At 31.3% G+C, this 26,563-nt stretch overlaps 1 protein-coding gene across 4 annotated transcripts; it reads left to right on the forward strand.

Moving 5' to 3' along the window:
* Positions 1-26,318, forward strand: LOC139517671 (glutathione reductase, mitochondrial-like). Of its 4 annotated transcripts, none has more exons than XM_071308957.1 (13): positions 1-216; positions 3,479-3,594; positions 4,136-4,205; positions 5,578-5,713; positions 10,702-10,756; positions 12,101-12,200; positions 15,087-15,155; positions 15,748-15,765; positions 18,590-18,727; positions 20,799-20,910; positions 21,293-21,424; positions 22,384-22,517; positions 24,684-26,318. In XM_071308957.1, the coding sequence occupies exons 1-13, from the start codon at positions 55-57 to the stop codon at positions 24,831-24,833; spliced, it is 1,392 nt and encodes a 463-aa protein (XP_071165058.1). In that variant the 5' UTR covers positions 1-54; the 3' UTR covers positions 24,834-26,318. The 4 variants fall into 4 exon arrangements, 3 of the variants coding, with proteins under 3 accessions (XP_071165058.1, XP_071165059.1, XP_071165056.1); XM_071308958.1 differs by lacking the exon at positions 15,748-15,765 and adding an exon at positions 15,900-15,917; XR_011663183.1 differs by lacking the exon at positions 15,748-15,765 and having other exon boundaries at positions 2-216; positions 15,087-15,173; positions 24,684-25,341; positions 25,632-26,318.
* Positions 26,319-26,563: the final 245 nt, after the last annotated feature.

A 26,563-nucleotide genomic window follows, 5' to 3' on the forward strand; every position in this document is an offset into this window, starting at 1 on the left:
GTGATCCGGCAAGTATTTCCGGGTTATTATCTGGAACTTTAATTGTTACAACAAATGAGGTTTTCATTGAAACTTTTCCAAATGCCGCCTATCGCGAAAGCATTCGATTTTATTGTAATTGGAGGTGGTTCTGGCGGCTTAGCTTGTGCCAGACGTGCTGCAGAATTCGGTGTTAAAGCTGCCATTGTCGAAGAGGCACGATGGGGAGGAACATGTGTAAGTAAAAAACGAAACTGTCGCTTGATTCTATACCAATGGCAATGGCAATACAGATTGAAATAAAAAGTATATGTACAATACACCTTATCGCTAATACCTGCTGACCCAGCCGCTTGAACTTTTGACGCATACAACAATCACTTTTCCATTGTGGCATCAGATATTTTGTTTTATCTGTTTATGACCTCAAATTTGTACGGGAACCTGTGTGATATCCAGTAATGAATCCGGGTCCGTCCGCCCTGATTCTGGTTCGCCCTAGTTTCTGTTCGCCCTAATACCTGTTTGCCCCGAGTCCGTTCGCCCTGATTTTATTTTTTAGTATAGTGTTGCGTTGTGTGTATATAATTGAATGTGTTGAAGTCAGTCTACAATTTCGCCGATTATTTACGATGTTTCATGTTAACTTGTCTAAAGCTAGCTGCTATACTAGGTTATCAGTTTCAGTACATTTCAGGACTACAACGATATTGTGACTTCAAGGTATTTAGGACTAAGTTTGTATCTGTATGTAATTACGTTACTAGGAAATATAAGTTTCTGTGAATTTCAGCACTGCATTGTATTTTTAAATGTAAAACAACTGAAGACTAAATTATTTGTATGTAATTATTCTAATTTGAATATGTTGAAGTTTACATTCACTGAATATTTATTTATGATGTATTCTGTGGTACTGCTATTAGGAAATAAGTTTCTCGGAATTTCAGCACTTCATTGTATTTTTAAATGTAAAACAACTGAAGACTAAGTTGTTGTCTTGCTGCTACGAGGATAAGTTTCTGTGAATTCAAAGACTACAAAGTATTTGACATAAAACAAGACAATTTATATAACAATCAGTGATATCAAAGGTTTCAAATGACACCTAATCGCCAATCAAAATTCAATCAACAGTAATTAAAAGTAATTATAAAATAAAGTGTAACAATGCAGCCAAAAATTTTATTTAATTAATATAAATTTGGCAAATATTCTGTATTTAACTTTTAATAGATATACATAAATTTTAATATATATAATTATATTTCCCTCATTGATGTAACATATACATATCATAAATGAATATAGGGCGAACGAACCCAGGGCGAACGGACTATCAGGGCGAACAAACTCAGTGCGAACGAACCTAGGGCGAACATGTAATCAGGGCGAACGATCCCGATACCTCCAGTAATGGTGGACAAATAGCAATAAGGTGTATGCATGCATACAACAATTTTTCAAAACATGAATATGACACGACACCTTTTATTATGTAGCTCAATTACATGAATATATAATAAAAGGGTGGTAATGCCCTTTTTCGTCATCCGTCAAATGGTCATTTTTGTCTACTGTTAGCGTCAAATTGGTTAAAATTTTACTGTGATTTGTGAGATGTCTCAAAATAATTATTGTTGCCGTTATTTTTTAAAGAAAATTAGCCTGATTCGTCAAATTCAGCTGATTTTTTAAAGTGTACATTTGATTGTCATGCGCTAAAAATTACCATTAACGTCTTTTGGCAAGAATTTTTACCATTATACGTCATGAAGGTACCCCCATTACTACCCTCATAATAAGTATATACATGTATAGCATTAGTCATGGCTTGAACAAACTCTACATTACATGTTCATGTACAATACATTTGTACATATATACATGTATGCATTTGAAGCTTCAAACATAGATAATGGATAAACATTTCTACGCAAACATAAAACCTTTTTCTGCACTGAAAGACAGGTGTCTCTATAAAACTTCAAGCTTTTTAAAACTTGTAGGAAAATAAGTTGTAAAAAAATCATCTAGGAGACTACATGTCATGCAATGCATGTAGTCCAAATAATTATGATGTCTGGCAAGGCTATTTAAATTTTTTCTGGGAAGCCTTCCGTAGTCGTTCCAGACAAAAATTAAAATAGAAGAAGGCGTCCCAGAAAAAAATTTAAAGAGCCTTGCCAGACGTCATAATTATTTGGACTAGCAATGCATGCATGATGCATGTAAAAATAATGTGTTATTATTTTTTGTATGTCAAACTATAAGCCATTTACATGAAGGGGCCCCAGCATGCCCATTGGAAACAAGCTTTAGAGCTTTCATGGGTTATCCCTGATAAATTATCAGCAAATACTTTCCATGCACTTTCTTTATGTACATGTATGGTACATGTATATATATTGTGTATTGTAATAATTCATATGCTTTATATTTTATTGAATAAATTATTATTATTATCATCAGATCATTATATTAAACAATTATTTATGTATAAATATACATGTACAAATGTATCAAAAAGTCCAAATAATTCCTGAATTTTTACGGACATACAAACATGTGACAGGGTCGAACTATTTTTTACCTCATCTGTCCCAAAAGGGCCAATTGAGTTTTTTCTCATCATTTGGTGGTGGTCTTTATCCTAGTCTGATGTCATCCTCTTCCGTTGTCATCCTTGTCGTTCATTAACTTTTACAAAATTCTTCTCAGAAATTACTGGGCCAAATAAAACCAAACTTGATTTTGATCTAAATTATCCTTTGAGTATTTACATTGTAGTAAATAAAATGTATCTGATGACTGCACCTATCAACCAAGATGGCCCCAATGGCTAAAAATAGAACTTGGGGGTAAAATGCAGTTTTTGGCTTATATCTCTGAAACAAGAGCAGTTAAAGCAAAACTTGAAATGTTCCTAAGGTCAATAATATCTATCTGCTGTAAAATTTTCAGACACATCAGGTAACCCCTTGTTGGGTTGCTGCCTCTGAATTAGTAATTTTAAGGACATTTTGAAGTTTTTGGTTATTATCCTTTGTAATATAATAGATATAGTTTTTTTTATAGATAAACTGTAAACAGCAAAAATGTTCAGCAAAGTAAGCTCTACAAATAAGTCAACATGGTCAAAACTGTCAATTGACCCCATAAGGAGTTATTGCCCTTTACAGTTATTTAAAAAAAATCTTCTGCTCTGAAACTACTGCGCCAAATCTAACCAAACTTAAGCCTAAATAAACCAAACTTGGCCTAAATCATCCTTAGGGTATCTGGTTTAAAAATGTATCCGATGACCGCTTTTATAAATACAAAAAGATATATATGACAGTTGTTATCCATTCTTTTGATGTGTTTGAGCTTTCGATTTTGCCATTTTCATGATTTTATTAGGGACTTTCCTTTTTGAATTTCCTCGGAGTTCAGTATTTTTGTGATTTTTCTATGCCTACAATAAAGTACATGTCTTTTATGTAAACATTTTTTCCAGGTAAATGTAGGATGTGTACCTAAGAAAGTAATGTTTAATACAGCAATGCATGCTGAGTTTATTCATGACCATAAAGATTACGGATTTGATGTGGACTATAAAGGATTTAATTGGGCGTAAGTTATAAATAAACAATATTGTGTTTTCATAATACACATTTGTTTTTTTCTCATTGGTATCCTTACCACATCTCCTTATTTTACATTTTTTCTTTGTAAAACTGAAAACAAGCTTCAGTCTTACCTAGGCAAACTTTTCACTGATCTCAACATTTTTACATCAATATCTTTGTGCTGAGATATTAATCTATTGACATCTCATGAAAATTTGTGTGTGTACCCAACAATCTTGCCTTTAATATTTTATTGGTTATAAAAAAATAGATATTGATATGCATTAGTGCATTAACAAGTTTTTAGAGAAGAAAAATTGAATAATTTCCTGTCCATTCAGTTGTGAAAAATTCAAAGATCAGAAAATGGTCTAGCCTAAAAAAAATATATCTAATATACATTTTGAACCAAATACATGTTTGTAAATATTTTTTTTTGTCTTTTGCAGAGCCAGGCCATCTAATTGTTTTATTACAAGATATCACTTTTATCATGTTTATTTTTTTCATTTTAATTTTATGAAATAACAATCGTATACTTGCAGTAAAATAAAAGGTACAAGAGATGCCTACATCAAGAGACTGAATGGGATTTATGAATCTAATCTTGAAAAGGTATATAATTATATAATGTATAACAAAGTAATTATATTATATCCATTAATTTTATACCCACGCTTTGAAAAAAAGGGGGTATACTGTTTTACCTCTGTCTGTCCTTCCGTCAGTCTGTCAGTCAGTCCGTCCGTCCCATGAATATTTTTCGTCACATTTTTCTCAGGAACTACACTTCCAGGATTTCTGAAATTTGGTTTCAGGCTTCATATAAGTCAGCTATACCGTGTGATGCGTTTTCAGATTTATCACTCATCAACTTCCTGTTTACCGAACACTTGTTTGATTTTACACATGATAGCCAAGTTGAAAATTTTTCGTCACATTTTTCTCAGGAACTACAATACAAGGATTTCTGAAATTTGGTTTAAGGGTTAATATAAGTCACCTATACCGTGTGATACGTTTTCAGATTCATCACTCGACAACTTCCTGTTTACCGAACACTTGCATATTTTTACACAATTAATATTATCCACTTGCAGCGGGGGGTATCATCAGTGAGCAGTAGCTCGCAGTTTCACTTGTTTTAACATGTTTAAAAAAACATAAATAAGGAGAAGGTTACAGAAAATAGAAGGATCCCCAATATTCAGTACATTATTTCAAGATGAATATTGTTTCAAAATAATGCATAAACATGTGAGAATTTGATACAGAACTATTTTTATCAATCTTTTCCTATATATATACAACTGTAAAATTTCCAACCCTAACAAACCAAGAATCGTTTTTTTTTGTGAAAGTTGATAGAATTATATAGTATCAACCAATTTACTCACAAGGAGCTACAACACTCCATTTTACTTCCTGTTTTAAAGTCCTCTCAGGATCCTCTAGTTTTTGTCTTACTTTCTGTTTTTAAAGATCTTTCATGATCCTCTGGTTTTATCCTACTTCTGTTCTATTAAAGGATTCCAAACATAGTCATTAATGTTTAAATAAAAAAAGATTATTAACCAATTGTATACAAATAAAAAACTGAAATTTATGCTAATTCAGTCTTAAAAAGAACACTGATATTGAAATGAAAATGACATATTTCTTGTCTAGTCATAGCTATTACTGCATTGTTCTGTGCTACATTGTTATATATAATGGCTGTTGAATCCTAGCATGTGAAATTTTATACAGATATAGGTTCCAATTGGTGTCTTATTTAACCACCACTTTTTATAGAAAAGTAGAGAAGATATTAAAAGGCAATGGAAATCCATATAGAAAGACAGACGGACAATTCCATGGGAAAACAATTATAAAGTGACAAACAACAATCCATAAACAGTACATAGAAAATATGATTCTCAGGAACGATAGAAAATAATTTGCTTATAGGCGAATTCAAAATTGTTTATACCTTTTTTATTTTTAGTCTAAAGTTGATAAAATAGAAGGTCATGCTATATTAACTGAGGATCGATGTGTACAGGTTGGAGGGCAGAAATACTCAGCAGAGCACATACTGATAGCTACTGGTGGAAAACCTATTGTCCCAACAAATATTCCAGGTAAATGATAGCTTCTGGTCTAATTGAAAATTGCAGGTATCAAACTTGATTGCTTTCCAATTTTCCCTGTATTTTTTACTATTTGATAACATTTATGTAGATACATGCGCGTAGCTACGTTTACGTCAAAACGCCCGGGCGTACACTTGCATTTTGAAAAAAATATATATTTTAATCTAAATAAAATACAAATTACTTATAAATAGTACATCAGCCCTGTAAATCTTTTTAGCTCACCTGTCCCGAAGGGACAAGTGAGCTTATGCCATCACTTGGCGTCCGTCGTCGTCCGTCGTCTGTCGTCGTCTGTCGTCTGTCGTCGTAAACTATTTCAAGAATCTTCTCCTCTGAAACTACTGGGCCAAATACTTCCAAACTTTAACTGAATGTTCCTTAGGGTATCTAATTTATAAATTGTATCCGAAGTTGTGATCAATCAACAAACATGGTCGCCATTGCTAAAAATAGAACATAGGGGTCAAATGCAGTTTTTGGCTTATAACTCAAAAACCAAAGCATTTAGAGCAAATCTGACAGGGGTAATATTGTTCATCAGGTCAAGATCTATCTGCCCTGAAATTTTCAGATGAATCAGACAACCCGTTGTTGGGTTGCTGCCCCTGAATTGGTAATTTTAAGGAAATTTTGCTGTTTTTGGTTATTATCTTGAATATTATTATAGATAGAGATAAACTGTAAACAGCAATAATGTTCAGCAAAGTAAGATTTACAAATAAGTCAACATGACGGAAATGGTCAGTTGACCCCTTTAGGAGTTATTGCCCTTTATAGTCAATTTTTAACCATTTTTCGTAAATCTTAGTAATCTTTTACAAAAATCTTCTCCTCTGAAACTACTGGGCCAAATACTTCCAAACTTTAACTGAATGTTCCTTAGGGTATCTTGTTTGTAAATTGTATCCGAAGTTGTGATCAATCAACAAACATGGTCGCCATTGCTAAAAATAGAACATAGGGGTCAAATGCAGTTTTTGGCTTATAACTCAAAAACCAAAGCATTTAGAGCAAATCTGACATGGGATAATATTGTTTATCAGGTCCAGATCTATCTGCCCTGAAATTTTCAGATGAATCAGACACCCTGTTGTTGGGTTACTGCCCCTGAATTGGTAATTTTAAAGAAATTTTGCTGTTTTTGGTTATTATCTTGAATATTATTATAGATAGAGATAAACTGTAAACAGCAATAATGTTCAGCAAAGTAAGATTTACAAATAAGTCAACATGACGGAAATGGTCAGTTGACCCCTTTAGGAGTTATTGCCCTTTATAGTCAATTTTTAACCATTTTTCGTAAATCTTAGTAATCTTTTACAAAAATCTTCTTCTCCGAAACTACTGGGCCAAATACTTCCAAAATTTAACTGAATGTTACTTAGGCTATATAGTTTGTAAATTGTATCCGAAGTTATGATCTATCAACAAACATGGTCGCCATTGCTAAAAATAGAACATAGGGGTCAAATGCAGTTTTTGGCTTATAACTCAAAAAACAAAGCATTTAGAGCAAATCTGACGTGGGTAATATTGTTTATCAGGTCAAGATCTATCTGCCCTGAAATTTTCAGATGAATCAGACAACCTGTTGTTGGGTTGCTGCCCCTGAATTGATAATTGATAAGGAAATTTTGCTGTTTTTGTTTATTATCTTGAATATAATTATAGATAGAAATAAACTGTAAACAGCAATAATGTTCAGCAAAGTAAGATTTTCAATTAAGTCAATTTGACCAAAATTGTCAATTGACCCCTTAAGGAGTTATTGCCCTTTAAAGACTTTTTTCACAATTTGTTCATCATGTTGACTTACTTTAAAAAATCTTCTCCTTTGAAACTGCTGTATCAATTTCAGCCAAACTTAGGCTAAATGAGTTTCAGAGTATCTAGTATAAATTTTATATTTTATTTCCTTGTATGTCAAGAAACATAGCTCCTATGGCTAAAATAGAACATAGGAGAAAATGATTATTTTTTTTGGCTTTTGAAGAAAATAGGACGATCCAAAAAACATTTAAATAAATTGAAAAGCCAAAATAATCATTGATGAGAGATTTAACCAAAAGAATTAAGGTGAGCGATTCAGGCTCTTGAGAGCCTCTTGTTTCAATTGCGAATAAAAGTGACGAATTTTACTTTTCCGAACAAAAGGTATCATGTTATATAGATTTGTTTCTCAAAGTCTAAATCTACTAGTTGTGAATCTTCAGAGAATTCTACTCTCCTTCTATTTAAATGAATTCATTTTATTCTGTGATTCGATATGGGGTTTGCATTTTTGTCGAGCCTGTGACATTTCTATATGTCGCAAAAGCAAGACATATGCGATTCTAAATTTCGTCGGCAGTGTCACTCTTGGTCCCTCCCCATCTTTAGGATAAGTGTGTGGTTAAAAGGTGTTTATTTTAAATATCAATACCTTAAGCAAACCTTTGTATGGAAGTTGGACAGGAACTGTGCATGACAAAAAGAGTATCCAAAGCATAATGGTGAAATTATCTGTTTAATTTTGCCATATTTAGAATAAAAAAAAACTTGTTGCACAAATAGATACAGTCTGGGATAAACGTTTGTTATAGCTCAATTACTTTATCAAACCTTTTTTGGATTTTATGATGTGAGAGGCTTTTTTCTGATTAATGTCTGAATCTAATTTTGAAAGCATTTTTTTTTTCCTCCATTGTTTCAGTATTAATCTGAAGGAAGGACTTATCTTTATCCAATTTAACGATCTGGGACTTTTTTCACATGATTTTATAAACCTTAATAGATTTTCGTTAAAATTGGGTTGAGTCGATTTTCCAATTAAGAAAAGTAAAACTATCTACAATTTTTTTTTTTTTAAATCCTGTAAAAGATAGCTAAATGCATTCACTCTACGCGGGGAGCAATTCCAGCCGAGAACCAGGATTCAACAGAAATTACCCTCCGAACATTAATTATTTCATGTTCATTAACGACAATTACCCCATGGCTCTTTTTGAACATAAGAAACTGTTTCTCTATATCCAATGACCATTAGATTCCAAATCGACACGATGAATAAACTAAACATTAAAAATAAACCATTAAAATTCTTAAAGTATTTTGGTATTGATGAGCATTTTCAATAACGGTAACGGTATCTCATTCTTGATAACCTGTTAGCCTACGTGGGCTTTGCCACGTTGAACCAACTACCAACAGGTGCTATGACATAGGCCCTCAGACCCCTCGCCGAGGTTCGGGCGTACACGTTACAAACACCTAGCTACGCCACTGAGATACTGTCAAATTCTATGAAATATTTGAAATCACCTATAGTTTTAGTTGAAGTATTGACTAAACGTAACTATTCCAGCATGCTATACTGAATACAAATGTATTACCTTAAAGGTTATATACAGTTGGTTTCAACCTTTAAAAAGTTTTTTTGGGAAGATCAAATGCTTACATACTGAATATTAAACATCTCAAAAAACGTATTTAAAATTTAGTTTGATTTCCATCCTTTTTCACTTCTCATGCATTTCAGAACTTTGAGAACTCAAAAAAATTACATTGACTTATCTTTTGTTTCCATCATCAAAATGTTCATCAGAGATTCATTTACATTATGTAAATACAAAAAAGAAAAATATCAATTAATGCAGATTTTTTTCCTCATTGAAATATTAAATGATTATACAGTGGAGTGTTCAATGCACTTGAAAAACTGGATTTTTTTTGAATTTTTTCTGTTGCATCTGAGTTAAGTCTGCAGATTCATGTTGCATTGGAATTGACAAACTTATATTACTATATATAATTTGAAATGTTATACATATTGATTTTGTAAAAACTTTAAAAGCATTTTTCATTATAAACTGTTAGACATTATATAGCAAGCAACTAAACCCAAAATTAGCTGATTAAAAAGATTTAGATTATTATTTGATATAGCACAATTCATTTAATTCAAACTTAAAATGTTTCAATTTTTTTTCCACCACTGTCCTCTGGCATAGCTGAAGTAAAGGCTGTATAGGAAGAAAGAATAGCATAAAAAAAAAAAAATCAGAATTGATATTAATAATAAATTTTGCTGTGTTAGGTGTTGTGGAATTGAAAACAACCTGGAAAGAAACTTTTTTGAAACTAGATAATAATAGTCATTATCATAATGTTAAAGAATAGAATGAGTAAAAGCAAATTACTCCTAGAAGTTAGCAATATTTACTTTATTTGAACTCTTGTGGATCGTTGTATCATTGGAATCATTCCACATTTCCTTATCTTTATATAAATATACCAGAATGCCTTTACAACAGAGAATTCAAATGTGTTCACTTTGCTGGGATGGAATTGAAGATTAATTCCATTTACTCACTGAATGTAAAGTTTTAGAATTTTATAGAAATATCCTCTTTCATAATTTAAGTCATATAGTTCCATATTTTAATAGCATGTCTGATCAAGAAAATTCAAGTTTCATTAAGAAAAATAATGATACTGATATTTGTACTGTATGTGTGGCTGGAATTAACAATATGTGTGATACAAACAATCCTTTTGATAATGTTGTCAAGAATTGTTGAAATGTTAAAGAAGGTTATTGTTGTTCTGGTTAATAAAGTATGAATAACACATCTCCATAATAGTAGAACAAAAATATTTTTCTCTTATATATCATTGAGTAAATAAGTCTCTGTATGATTGTTTTTGTTTTTGTTTATTATTTGAAATTATATTTTGGAAATGTCAGCTGATATCATTGATGTATTGGAATTAACACCAAAACAAATTATGGTTTTGTTTGATTTGATTTATTACATTTGTACTTGTAATAATTAAAAAAATGATGCAAAGATTTTTTTCCGTTTTAACATTCATGGAAATAAAAAAACAGGCATTGCATGTGGTAATGTTTTTTTTATATTGGAAATGAAGTGAAGATAATCTATTTCCAGTGTGAAAAATTAGGCTTTCCTAAATACCTTTTCTTGCTTCAGGTGCAGAGCATGGCATTACAAGTGATGGTTTCTTTGAGTTGGACACCTTACCAAAGTAAGTACATGATACTTTTCATATCTGATGCAAAATAATATGTTTATTTTGATTGTCAAAAGTGACATTTTCAGAAATATCAATTGTTTTCTTTAAAGTCAATTTGAACTTTAAATACCATTTTAAAATTTAGAATACGAATGATTGACATTATTTGACACTAAAGTTCACAGATAATATTGATATTTGTTATTAAATGATTTTTTTTTATGAATATAAGAATTAATATTTATGAAAGGAGATGCAATGTAAACATACATCAATGGTATTTTATTTTACTAAATTCTCCAAACACAGAAAAACAATTATGACATAAGACAACCACTTACTTTGTTCCTTAATTTAGGCTTTAGCCATCACCTGGCGCCCGCACGGTCTGTCATCATCAGTTGTCAACGTCGTCCGTCTGGTGTAAACTATTTCAAATAACTTCTCCTCTGAAACTACGAAACAATTCCAAATAAACTTTAGCTGAATGATCCTTATAATATCTAGAATAAAGTTTTTGTATTATTTTTTGTTTCGTCAAAAAACATGGCCGCCATTGCTAAAGATAGAACATTGGGGTAAAATGCAGTTTTTGGCTTATATCTCAAAAACCAAAGCAGTTAGAGCAAATCTTACATGGGGTTAAAGTGTTCTATCAGCCCTGAAGTTTTCAGATGAATCTAATAACCCATTGTTGGGTTGCTGACATTAATTGGTAATTTTAATGAAGTTTTGCAGTTTTTGGTTATTATCTCATGTATCTTGAATAGTATTAATGATAAAGATAAACTGTAAACAGCAAATATGTTCAGCAAAGTAAGATCTACAAATAAGTTTAATGACAAAAATTGTCAGTTGACCCCTTAAAGAGTTATTGTCCTTTAAGTCAATTTTACACAATTTGTTTATCCTGTTTTCTAACTTTAAAAATTCTTCTTTTCTGTTCTGGAACTGCTGAACCAATTCCAACCAAACTCAAGCTGTATGATCCTTAGGGTGTCTAAAATAAAGTTTGTGTTTTATTTTCTGTTTCGTGAAAAAACATGGCCGCCATGGCTAAACATACATGTAGAACATAGGGGTAAAATGCCAAAAAAACTGCATTTTCAAACACTTATTAATATACATTAAACCAAAAAAACACACTATGATGAAATTGGACACTTAAACTCTTAAACGAAAGGTAAATGCCAAAAAATCAAGGTGAGCAATTCAGGCTCTTGAGAGCCTCTTGTTTAAGTTTAACCTACATACACTTGCTATTTATATGATCAGCCAAAAATAAAACAAAGAAAACAACCTGGTAGTAAGAGAATTTGTTATTATAATATTTGACTTTTTAGTTGTCTTTTTCAGGAAGGTGGTAGTTGTTGGAGCAGGTTATATTGCAGTTGAATTAGCTGGTATATTTAATTCATTGGGATCAGACACATCCATACTTATCAGGTTTGATGAGGTATATTTCTTGTATAACACTTATGTCATTAAATTATGATCAGGTGAAAAACGTTGCACATAGTTCACTTTGAAACCCATGGCAAATCATAGTCTAATTTAATCTGTTATCCATTCATTTGATTTGTTTCAGGTTTTTGATTTTGCCATTTGATTATGGACTTTCCATTTTGAATTTTCCTCAGTGTTCAGTATTTTTGTGATTTTTCTCTTTTCTTATAAACTACTCAATAATCATATTTTCTTCATCTTGTTTTGATATATCTTCAAAAATAAGTTAACTAATTCTCTGGGAATGATGTGTGAAAAATCTTCTACAAACAAGCCTCGAAGGATGCCTTTCAGACAGAAAACATGAGGGCTAGTGGCAATCTTTTATTCTGATTGGTCATTGTAAAACTATGAGATTTACAAGGCAAAATGAAACTTTTAGGGATTGATGAAAACAAAACCTTCTGTAATTTTATTTATTAGAACAATCCTCGACTGAACATAACACAAACATCAATAAATCAATCAGTCAAGTTCATAAGCTTCTAATGAGCAATGAAGAAATGTATTTGCAAGGTTCATAATTGAGGCTCTTTGGAGTATTTAGTTTTATTTTGAACAAAAAGTTATATTGCCATAACTTTTTCTTACAGTTTGGATTTTTCTGCCATTTTTTTTATTTTAAAAAGGGTAAATAAGAGTTCTGACCTGTAGTAGCTTACCTCAACTTCATTTGTTGGATAGTTGTCTCATTGGCAACCTACCACATCCCCTGGGTTTTATACTGTCCGAAGTTTCCATGTTCCAGATTTCTTTTAACTCATTTTGGATGCAGTTTTCATAGACATCCCTATATAAAGTATATTGTTTTTAATATTTTATTAATGATTTCTTAGCTGTAAGAGTACCAATGGAGGTCAACCCCGAAAATTTTATATACTTAACTGAACTAATTAAAAGTCATTTTTTTTTCTGCTGAGTCCATTGGACCAGATTAAAACAAACTTGGTGGTAGACATCTTAAGAGTGTTATTAAAGTTTATCGGTAATTTGTACATTTTTCCTTTGATGTGTACTCGTTGATAATGTCAGTATCAGTGGACTGGCCGTGATATCAAAATTATTGGGTTAGTATGCAAATGACATGCGTGAATGCAACGCGTAAGGATCTACTTTCCCCTTTCATTCACACAATTGCGCGTGATTTTTATCGCAGAAACGCAATGGCGATTTTTGGCGAATGAAACACTTGACATTGATTATAACTTTCACAAAGTTAGTTTAGCCTTTTTTGTTGTAAAAATGTGAACAGAGAATGCACGAAAAAGCCGACAGACTTTTAAAAATGCGTTATCTATAATTGATATATGAAGACTTGAAGTACAATTAATACATCGTCCATGGTGTTCCAATCCGATTTTTATTCATACAATACCCTGGTGCCGTTCCAAGTAGTTTTCTTTTTCTGTTTCTTGAGAAGTATTTGTTTTACCTGTTCAGTCACTATAAAGTGTTACAATTCATATTTAAATGCAACACATAAATAGTGACCAAAAAGGTACCGCTATCGCATGAGAGAAGCTAGAAAAAAATGAAATTTACGCATTTTTGACATTACATTTTTGTGACCATCATATATGCAATTTTAAAAGATGTGGTTTCATTGTCAATTTTTAAAGACAGATATTCGAACAAAGAACAAAAAAGTGAACTTATTCATTTGCGGATCTAGGATAAATTTTTAAAAGGGGGTAACCGGGGCACCAACTATTAAAATGTTTGAAATAAGTATGAAGTAGACAACGAAATGAGCTTGTTCAGATAATTTACAAATTACAGTCAGCTTCAAGTAAAATTATAAATATAATTGTAATTTGACATCGTTGAACTTAAAAATGATGATCGATGAAAATCTGCTGATTCATATCGTATCATCCTAATGTTTTGACTTACTATGCTCAAGGGGAGATAGGACCTTAATCGGGACTCCGGGATCGGGTGTCTTTTAGTTTACGCTCGTGATTTTGGGATATCGGGATTTACTTTATTTAAATCACAGGAGTTTGAAATCCTATCAAAAAGGGATTAAAATATACCAAAGTCGACTATCACAGTAGAGCTTCTCTCGAAGAGCTCTCTTTGAGAGAACTTCAGCTCCTCTTCGAGAGAAGCTCTAGACTCCCCAGACCAGTGCTGTGATAGTCGACTTCGTATATTTTTAACCCCTTATTAATAGGATTTCAAACTCCTGTGATTTAAATTTGGGACCTCGTGATTTCGTGTTTTTAAACCTGGGATTTTCCCCCTCTATATTGATGCTTTGTGAAAAATAAAGAAATCTGACTTACCGGTATGCTACCATTATATTTGCCATTGTTAGAGTCATATGTCCAAAGCAGAATATTAATGAAACACATGCAATAATTCTTTTTCAATACTTTGTGCAAGAGAACGTCATGTTTACTGCACTGTGACAACATTTCAAATGACGTAATGCAGCCTGTGACGTCAAGTGTGATTTGCCGTGATTCGACGCGAAAAAGAAGTTCGTTTGTTATTTTCTCTATTATTGTAGTAATTTTTATTTTTTTTAAATAACCGATAAACAGAATAAAGGACTTTTTGTTTTTGATACTGACTTTATCACAGAAGATATCAGGCTCGCCCTTCGGGCTCACCTGATATTTTACTGTGATAAAGTCAGTATCAAAAACAAAAAGTCCTTTATTCTATATTTCTACCTTTATGTTTCTTCGTTTACTTAAGCATGATAACTAATATTACAAATAAAAAAAGGGAAAGATTTAGGTAATAAAGAAGATTTCAAAATTCAGATGCTTTTTATTAAAATATTTGTAAAATATGATCATGCATGTGTTTTTTTTCTTTTCTGTAGGTACTGAGAGCATTTGATCCTACAATAAGTACAAATGTTACTGTAAATATGGAACAGGGTGGAGTCAAGGTCATGAGAAGGACGCAGGTAAGATTTAACTTTCTAATCTTTAACAGGTGAAAATTGAAATAGATTTCACTAGATCTATCTATAATGTCAAGGTCATGAGGAGGTCACAGGTAAGATTTAACTCTTCAACCATAAACAGGTGAAAATGGAAATAGATTTTCACTAGATCTACCTATAATGTCAAGGTCATGAGAAGGACACAGGTATGATTTAACTTTCTAATCTTTAACAGGTGAAAATTGAAATAGATTTCACTAGATCTATCTATGATGTCAAGATCATGAGGAGGTCACAAGTAAGATTTAACTCTTCAACCATAAACAGGTGAAAATGGAAATAGATTTTCACTAGATCTATCTATAATGTCAAGGTCATGAAAAGGACACAGGTAAGATTTAACTTTCTAATCTTTAACAGGTGAAAATTGAAATAGATTTCATTAGATCTATCTATAATTTCAAGGTCATGAGGAGGACACGGGTAAGATTGAACTATTCAACCATATATGAAAACAGAAGTAAGATTTAACTCTTCAACCATAAACAGGTGAAAATGGAAATAGATTTTCACTAGATCTATCTATAATGTCAAGGTCATGAGGAGGACACAGGTAAGATTTAACTCTCTTATCTTAAACAGGTGAAAATTCAACCATATATGAAAATAGAAGAAAGATTTAACTCTTCAACCATAAACAGGTGAAAATGGAAATAGATTTTCACTAGATCTATCTATAATGTCAAGGTCATGAGGAGGACACAGGTAAGATTTAACTCTCTTATCTTAAACAGGTGAAAACTGAAATAGATTTCACTAGATCTATCTATAATGTCAAGGTCATGAGGAGGTCACAGGTAAGATTTAACTCTTCAACCATAGACAGGTGAAAATGGAAATAGAAGTGATCTATAATGTCAAGATCATGAGGAGGACACAGGTAAGATTTAACTCTTCAATCATAAACAGGTGAAAATGGAAATAGAAGTGATCTAGAATGTCAAGGTTTATATATTTATATATTTATCAGTTAATAAAAAAGACTCTATAACACAATGACATCATCATCAAGTTTTCCAAACTATGCAAAACATTGATATATGACATGATAAACACTGACCATGGAAACAGGCACACACATATTATTTTTGGTATCAATCTGATGAGTTAAAAAAAACCAATTTCAACTAATTTTTGCAGTTTGTTGCTGTTGCACCACTGTCCCAGGTTGTTAGTTGAGTTCTCATAAATATGTTTAACATTCTTTATGTGCCTGTCCCAAGTCAGGAGCATATAGTTTAATGGTTGTTAATGGTTTAAACTGTCATATTTATTTTTATGCCCACTTTAAGGACATAATGTTTTCTGGTCTGTGCGTCCTTTCATCCATCCGTCCGTCCGTTAATCTATTCGTCCTTTCGTCCCAGGTTAAAGTTTTTGGTCAAGGTAGTTTTTGATGAAGTTGAAGTCCAATCAACTTGAAACTTAGTACACATGTTCCCTATAATATGATCTTTCTAATTTTAATGCCAAATTAGAGATTTTCCCCTATTTTCAAGGTCCATTAAACATAAAAAATGATAGTGCGGATGGGGCATCCATCTACTGGGGACACATTCTTGTTGTAAATTGTTTTGTTATAAATTAGTTTTTAAAATTGAATTGTTTCATATTTATTTGTTTGGGCCTTTTAATGGTGACTATAAGATAAGATAAAATAAGATAAGAATTTTATTAATCTAATGAAGAACCCATATACAGGATGAGTTTTTTTCAATGTTGAATGCTGTACTGTTGCCTATAATTGCTTACATCCACTTTATTTGAATTTTGGTGGACAGTTGTTTCATTGGCAACCATACCACATCTTATTTCTATATAGCTATATACAGTATTGTGGGATCTTTACTCCATTCCGTTTTATGAAAATTGTAGAAACGGTACGTAAAAGAACAAAAAATAATTATAAGTACAGGAAAAGCATTTAACCCTTTTTAACATGTTATAGTATACAAACTAAACACATTTATTTAAAAAAACAGTTGTTGGCATATATTTTATGATAGTATGATATTAAACCCTAAACGGGAGGGATTGTGCCTGATATTCATTTGATGAAGACATAATCTTTCAATCAGTTTAATTAAGGTCTGAAGCTGGCATGTCAGTTAACTGCTAGTAGTCTGTTGTTATTTATGTATTATTGTCATTTTGTTTATTTTCTTTTGTTACATCTTCTGCCCCTGGACTCAGACTTCTCTTCAACTGAATTTAAATGTGTATTGTTATGTGTTTACTTTACTACATTGGCTAGATGTATAGGGGGAGGGTTGAGATGTCATAAACATGTTTAACAACGCCGCAATTTTGCACCTGTCCCAAGTCATGAGCCTCTGGTCTTTGTTAGTCTTGTATGATTTTTAATTTTAGTTCCTTGTGCATAATTCAGAGTTTAGTATGACGTCCATTGTCACTGAACTAGTATACATACTTTTTAAGGGGCCAGCTGAAGGACGCCTCTGGGTGTGGGAGTTTCTTGCCATTGAATACCCATTAGTGGCCTTTGGCTGTTGTCTGCTCTATGGTCGGGTTGTTGTCGCTTTGACACATTCCCAATTTCCTTTCTCAATTTTATAAATATTAAAACACAAATACAACACACAATCATGATAATGATAATCACTTTTTATCCTATATCATGGTCACTATCAAAGGATTATAGCAGTTAGTAACTTCAATCACAACATATTTAAACTGCTTGTATGAAATCATGGTGTACTCCAATCTTGGGTGCTATGCTGTGAATTCTTTATTTTCGTGGATTGCAGAAAAAAGTATCTTTTGAAATAAAGGCCAACATTGAATTAGTTTATCATTTATACATCATACTTGTATTATACGCTCAAAAGATAGTATTAGTTTTTGTCATTTTTCTCAGTTTGTCAAAATATGAAAATTTAACATTATTATCTCAAAAACATGTTTAACCCAACCACTTTTGCGCCAGTCCCAAGTCAGAAGCCTCTGGCCTTTGTTAAGGATTTTCAATTTTAGTTCAATTATATATTTCATGGTTTAGTTTGATGTCAATTATAACTGAACTAGCACACATTTTGTTTAGGGGCCCATTGAAGCACATCTCCGGTGGGGCAGTTTCTAGCTGTATTTTAGACTCCTTGGTGGCCTTCTGTTTTCTGCACATGGTCGAGTTGTTGTCTCTTTGACACATTCCCCATTTCCATTCTCAATTTTATTAACTATGATTTTACTGTTAAGAATTATTAGAAAATCTTCTGAAAAGTTAATAGAAAAAAGTCCTCTGCTTGACATGAATGAACAAAAATTCTGCTAATTTTGTCATTAATTTGGGGGTTTAATTGATCAATTTATAAACTCTTATATATATATTTGATATTTTTGAAATACATTCTATTAAGGTTAAATCTGTGACAAAGAGAGAAAATGGATTACTTGACCTGGAACTAAATACAGGTGATAAGATGACAGATGTGGACTGTTTGCTTTGGGCAGTGGGAAGAGTTCCACTATCAGAAAATATAGGCTTAGAAAAATTAGTAAGTATTGGTTTGATTTTATTTAACAAGATTATAAAACCAATTGAAGAACTTCATAATAACCTTCTCCATTTAATAATTGAATGAGTTTAATACAATTTCATTTTTTTAAAGAAATACCAAATATTTGTGTTTTTCAGAATCAGTTTTTCAACTTACATGTAGTCATTTAAGGGGAAATAACTCTTTTACTAAAAAAAAATACACTAGACTGATAGGGAAATTTGAAATTTTTACTTATAGTAAGAAAATAAGATTGGAGCACCATTTGTTACTTAAAACATGTTATAAAACCTATCTTCTCATATAACTGTTTATTCAGAATTAGTTTTTGCTCTTTTAGTGACATTTAAAACATGTTAAATATAAATCCTAAAATATTAAGCAATGGATGGTATAGAGGAAACAAAAGTCTAAGTGATCTTTGGATTATACTTAACCTTCATGAGAGATTTAAAGTTATTTAGGGAAAGACAATATAGTTTACCTTCATTTAAAAAAAAAGCCACAGTTGAACACAAACAACCAACAAAGCATTGAAAAAAGGGAAGAAGTGGTAGATGGTTTAAAAAGTTAGAAATAAGTTTTATACAATTACTTGAATATCCCGTCTCTGGTGTTAGATGTTTTACTAAAAATCCTGTAGAAATTAAGTTACTTAAAAGTGAATTTAATGATACAGAAGTACCACATCCTTCTTAAATATATTATAGAACCTTGACCTCATTTTCATGCTCTGATCTTCAGGTTCATTTTTCAGGATTTTTTTTAGTCAGTAATTGTCTATTCAAGAAGTAAGTGTCAGTCTGATATGTCATATGACATTGACCTCATTTTCGTGCCTCAGTGGACAGTTGAGGTTTCAGGATAAGTTTAGTTATCAGCCTAAGAAAATATACATGTTACCTAACCAATGAGGAGTATATTTCAGACTGACATGTCGTATTGCCCTGACCTCAATCTCCTGCTCAAATGGTCAAATTTAAGTTTAAAGATTAGGTCTGTATTTCAAGAATTATATATTATAGGTTTGAAATATTTGTTCCTGAATTCATTAAATGTGCTTATGTACATGTGCACCTAACAGGTTCCAGTTAACTGTGAAATATTGCCATGTGATATAATTCAAATGTTGCAATATCTGAAACATTTTAAGTCAATTATTTTAATTTTATGGGATATTTTACACAGATTTTTACAGATTTACACTATATTTTTATGTTATGTTCATTTCTTTTGTTGTTTTGTATTATGTTGTTAAGAATTTGTTTATGTTTCTAAAATGTGTTTATTTGATATTATTCCAATAATGTTTACCAAAATGTCAATACTTATGATAATTAAAGTATTCCTAAAACATTTCATGAAATATACATGAAGAGAGAAGAATATTTTAACGCTTCAAAGGATTGCATATATGATTAATTTCCCATATCCTCAAGATTTGTTAAATGTGCTACAAATTAATGCAAATTTATTCTGTAATGTTACATGTATGATCATCCTCATCATAGATACAGTGGCATTTAAAAATATCACATTTACCTGTACTTTGTTTCATTACTTCTTTTAAAAAACAATTTTCATTGAAGTAATTTTCCTTGTTTTCTTTATCTAATTTCTTTATATTTATAGAAATGAAGACACTAGATAGTTTTCCCTTCATACTCAATTTTGGTCAGCTCCCAAAAATTCTTTATGAAAATAAAATCTGTTCTATACATTTTTAAAAGTAGTTCTTAAGGTTTATGAGATATAATGGGCAGAAAATGAGTAAACACTATTTTTAAATTTGCTCAAATTACTGTGGACATATTATTTTTTTCTTCAAGAGAACTTGAAGAGAACTTTTATTATTTAAATTTATTTAGTATTGATAGCACACATTTTAAACTTGCATTTATACAATTCAGAACTGAATGAAACAGGACAATAAATGTAGTTCAAATACATTACATCTAATTTTATGAAATGTTTGATGTGAACTTATTTTCCTTAAAATGAAGAATTTTGTGAATTTATACATGATAAATCAAATAGTAAGTTCTAAATTTTTTTTTCAATTGTTCAGGGAATTAAGATGGATAACAAAGGGCATATTGTGGTAGATGAGTTCCAGAATACTACAGGCAGTAAGATATATGCTCTTGGAGATGTATGTGGTAAAGCCTTACTTACACCAGGTAAGTAATAAACATAAAGCGAATTTGATATTTATTTTTAACTACAAACCTGTATATGATACAGAGATTGTTCATTTATTAAGGAATTCTCAGCCCATTCCAACATATGATTTTTCAGGTGCTCTGCAATATACTGCCTCACTTGGTTACAGCTTGATTATAGCATCCGCTTCCTTAAATTAATATATATTTCATTTATACGAAAGGGGTAAGGGGTAACTGGATCATAAGAGGCATATGCTGTAAAAATATATTTCAAAATAAAACAAGAATATATATAATAATTATGAAAAAAACACTTAGAAATACCAAATTAGGTGACCACACTTCATTTAGAACCAAATTAGCTGCTTGCTTGTAAAAATGAAATTTTATTTTTCAGTTGCCATAGCAGCAGGTAGAAAGTTAGCTCACAGACTGTTTGATAACAAATCAGATTGGAAGTTAGACTACACTGATATTCCCACAGTTATATTCTCACATCCACCTAGTGCCACATTGGGTCTTACCCAAGGTAAACTATACCCTCGGTAGACTACACTGATATTCCCACAGTTATATTCTCACATCCACCTAGTGCCACATTGGGTCTTACCCATGGTAAACTATACCCTCGGTAGACTACACTGATATTCCTACAGTTATATTCTCACATCCACCTAGTGCCACATTGGGTCTTACCCAAGGTAAACTATACCCTCGGTAGACTACACTGATATTCCCACAGTTATATTCTCACATCCACCTAGTGCCACATTGGGTCTTACCCAAGGTAAACTATACCCTCGGTAGACTACACCGATATTCCTACAGTTATATTCTCACATCCACCTAGTGCCACATTGGGTCTTACCCATGGTAAACTATATCCTCGGTAGACTACACTGATATTCCCACAGTTATATTCTCACATCCACCTAGTGCCACATTGGGTCTTACCCATGGTAAACTATATCCTCGGTAGACTACACTGATATTCCTACAGTTATATTCTCACATCCACCTAGTGCCACATTGGGTCTTACCCATGGTAAACTATATCCTCGGTAGACTACACTGATATTCCCACAGTTATATTCTCACATCCACCTAGTGCCACATTGGGTCTTACCCAAGGTAAACTATATTAAAGTAAAATCATCCTGAACATGCATGAAATATTTGCCACTTGACATTAAGCAACCAACAATTAATCATATAAAGTAAAATGATACAACCACAGTTTTATTGTATTTATTACTGGTAAATAGTTAATTGTTGTCAAAATAATGGAAATTCATGCAACTGTCAAATAAGTAAGAGGTTACTCTAGCTATAAATCCACCATTTTGTACATAATGAAAAGCCTGTACCAAATCATGGAATATGACAGTTGTTTTTCATTCCTTTGACTTGTTTGAGCTTTTGATACTGCCTTTTGATAACAGATTTAGATGTAGCAAAATAAGAATCTTTTTCATTTATATTTTAAAGCTGAAGCAGAAGAAAAGTATGGTAAAGAAAAGATAAAAGCCTACAAGTCAGAGTTTACACCAATGTATTTTGCTGTTACAACAAGGAAAGAAAAGTGCCATATGAAATTGATTTGTTTGTTACCTGATGAAAAGGTAATTTAATTGTTAATCTTTATTTACTCATCCTAGCGTCCAACTCTTAAAACATAAGTAAATCTGCCATGATGAAATAAACCAAAATTGACCCCTCTCTATTGTATTCAACAACATATTACATATTATACTACATTTCTCCATTTTAATATTTTATATTAATTTTCTTTGATATAAGAACTTATCTGTACAAGCTTAAGAAAATGTAAGACTTGCTTAGCTGAGGTCATAGCAATTTCAAATTGTTATCCTTTGTTTTCTAGCTATACAGTTATTTTTCTTATCCTGTTGTTTCAAGTAAAGTCTATGATAGCTAGTCTTTACATTTTCAGAGAAATCAACATTCATAGAATGTGGATCACAAAGCAGACAGCAAAGTGTTACTTTGATCATAATTTCAACATTACCATTCACTCATTAGATAACAATAACACTGGTATTAAAGAGATAATCGTAACTGCAATTACGATTATCCCAATATGGCGACGGCAGATATAGGTAAAATCTTTACAGTCATTTTTCTCAAATGTAGCATGTTTTTGTCAATAGTTACTCAGCTGCAAGGTTTTTCTATACCATTACATCATATTTGAATCGTAACGGTGCACTGGAATTGGCTAAGCGCTTTAAAAATTGCCGTTTAAAAATTTGGGATGATAATCGTAACTCTATGGAATTTTACTTGTTTGATAATCGTAATTTCTTTATCAGATAATAGTAACTGAAAAATAATTAATGTGTCTTTCAGCATTTCAATGGTATTTTGTGTGTTAAAATGCAAATGTCCAGTTAATTGATGACATTAACGGAAAATAAAAATAAATGAAGAAACTTAATGGTTAATATCCAAGACAAATTTACTTATATATCTCAATTTATGGGCGTTTTTCAACAAAATCGTGATTTCTTGTCCTAGCCACTTTTAAAACAAAATGTGTTTGATCTTTACAAGTGAGTTTATGTACAGTCAGTACATGCAACTATTAGATTTAACATTTTTAAGGAAAGAAACATACTATTTTAAGGGGGACTAATAAGCTGTTGATTCCTGAAGGATTCAAAATAACAAAAAATAGCATGTCCCTAAACGCCCTATTCAACATTCATTCTCAATGTTTGCAAGAGATACAAACATAAGGGTCTTACAAAGAATTATGCTTTTATAACGGCAGTTTAAATGTTGGAAACAAAAAAGAGCACATCAATGGACCAGAGTGATACCGTATTTTTGTTAATGTCCACAACGAAACGGTTCAAATCTCCTTCAGTATCTGGTTTTAAAATTATGAAAAAAATATCAGTGTACAGCTTAGTACATGCTTATATATCATAACTTCCTTTAAAATTGCCTCTTCGCTCATTCCCATATTTTGTGAGATTCCTATTTTTTTTTAGTTTTCTGTATTTTACATAGTTCGTGTTTTTCCCATTTCCAAATTCCTCGAAGCTTGTTGAACCTTCCAATTTTATGATATTATAGTATGTAGCTGTTTTCATTAGAACTATTATTAATATATGCACAAAAAGAAATGTCATAAGATGTTGAAACATGATTAATCCATCACCATAATTTAATCATGTGCTTTCATATATTCGTTTTTAGTGTCACTAACAATAAAACACTATCCAGTTACGATTATCTTCTCATTTTTCAATACCATAATTACGATTATCTTTTTTCCGAGTTACGATTATCATCCCGAATTTTTCAACGGCAATTTTCAAAGCGCTTAGACAATTCCAGTGCACAGTTACGATTCAAATATGATGTAATGGTATAGAAAAACCTTGCAGCTGAGTAACTATTGACAAAAACATGCTGCATTTGAGAAAAATGACTGTAAAGATTTTACCTATATCTGCCGTCGCCATATTGGGATAATCGTAATTGCAGTTACGATTATCTCTTTAATAACAGTGAATAAAACATCATTAGTCAAAGAAAAACTGTCAATACAAATATTTAGGGAAAAAAAATACCAATGAAAAAAATTGAAAAGAAAAAACAAAAAAAGATGAAAAGACAAACAGCTGTCTACAAAAACACTATAGAGAATACTACTGACTGAGATGAATAGGTTGCTCTTTTGCAGGTAATTTGCATTGAGAATCAATTTGATTATACCTTCTTTTCCAATTAATTATGAACTAATTGTAATGTTTCAGGTGATAGGGCTACACATGGTAGGACAAGGTGTTGATGAGATGTTACAGGGGTTCTCTGTAGCTGTCAAGATGGGTGCCACGAAAGCTCAATTTGATTCAGCTGTAGCAATCCATCCAACATCATCAGAAGAACTTGTCACCATGAGATAATTTATATCATTGTTAAATACAAATCTTAAAATCAGTAATCTTATCTGAATATATATTTTGTTAGATGTTTTTTTTTTTTTATATCATATTGATATTTATATTTGAATTTATCAGAAATTATTCCTTCCCTGATGACTTTAGATGGCATATTTATACAAAAACTATCAATCTGAATTATTAATGTACATGTTATCTTTTGTTTTGGGGTTATAATAAACTACCTCAGATTTTTTCTACGCCAGATATTAAGTTATTGGTATTCAAAATTTACCCTTGGGACCAACATAAGATAAATTGTTAGTTTTGCTATTACCATGTTTTTTCTCAGTAAGCAACATTTATAAATTCCTGTGTGAATGTCATTTGGAAAAAAGTATTTGCAATTTTACATCCATTAAATTCTGTTTGTATTTTTTTATGTAACTAACTGTTAATTTATTATTAAATCCATTATATCCTTTATGATTGATTTTTGATCTCATGCTTTAACATAGAAATATTGAGGAATGTAGGGTTATTGCATGAATATTTGGGAATATTGTCAAGACTAGAATTTTATATTGCACAGGCTTGCGAGTGCAATATATGTTCTACGAATGACAATATTCCCCAATATTCATGCAATAACCCGTTTATTGTATAGCAATATAATATTTGAAAGTAAAAATTGGTTTAAACTAAGATTTTGTCGTTAAGGACGTCATTAATTTTGAAGAATTATTGCAATTTATTACACGCTAACTTTTGTTTACTTTCTGTGGGAAATATTATATTGCTATGCAATAAAACTTATTACAGCTATGCAATAAAACTTATTACAGCATTCTATACTTTTAAAATATTGTCAATTTGCTGGTAATTAAAATACAATTTTTATTTTATATTTCTATAGAGTAGATATTTTCTTTTCAATTGAGTGCCATATGACAATCTCTATATAAGTTATACTTCTGTAAAAGACAGACTGTTTGATTACACTTAGTTTAAAAATGATGCACATTTCTAAGTTATAATTACAGTTTCTCTATCTTTTGTGCTAATTTCACAATTCATGAAGTGTGTGACAAACATATTTCTCATCATTTTTGAAATATCTGTTCTCAGCAATGTGATAGGTAGAAATGTTTTTTAGATGTTAAATTTTTTTGATTTGTTCTGAATTTCCTATTGTAACATCATGAAAAAAGTCTACCATGCCTGATGACATGACATAAAGAGAACACAACTTTCTGTAAATCTTTCAAAAGGAAGGTAAAAATCATTAGAGAAACAGATCCCACATATATAACTCGTGTATTATTACATTTCTCAACTCTCAACAGTTAAATTTTTAAAACTATTTCAAGAGCTCGGCAAGCCTCAAGCTTTAAATATTAAAATGTAACTGTTTCTAGTGGAGAAATATTGTAACACAGTTGTTGGAGTGATGGAATCTATATATCCTGTAGTTGTTTTTTTACAAGAATAAAAGATTATTATGTTATATATTTCATAGTTGAATAACTTATTTTACCTTATAGTTACACCAATTTGAAATCTTTGGTGAATGTGTTTCTACTGCATTCTGTTTAATACTATTTATTTTATTCCCTTTTAAAAAATGGCCGTAAATGTACTGGCCTTATTATTTTATTGCTCTAATGCACATGATTTATGGAATATAGTAGTCTTATCTATCCTCTTACCCAAATTTTATCGTAATGGGTATGATAATTTGCAATCATATTCTC

This window comes from Mytilus edulis, chromosome 3, assembly GCF_963676685.1.
Source record: "Mytilus edulis chromosome 3, xbMytEdul2.2, whole genome shotgun sequence".
Lineage (NCBI taxonomy): Eukaryota > Metazoa > Mollusca > Bivalvia > Mytilida > Mytilidae > Mytilus > Mytilus edulis.

What these genes read in the sequence shown, in the direction of transcription:
- LOC139517671 (XM_071308957.1), top strand. Translation starts at nt 55, where the DNA reads ATGAGGTTTTCATTGAAACTTTTCCAAATGCCGCCTATCGCGAAAGCA. An exon ending in TATAAAGGATTTAATTGGGC is followed by an intron (nt 3,595 to 4,135) that starts GTAAGTTATAAA and finishes GTATACTTGCAG; the next exon opens with TAAAATAAAAGGTACAAGAG. An exon ending in GAGTTGGACACCTTACCAAA is followed by an intron (nt 10,757 to 12,100) that starts GTAAGTACATGA and finishes TGTCTTTTTCAG; the next exon opens with GAAGGTGGTAGTTGTTGGAG.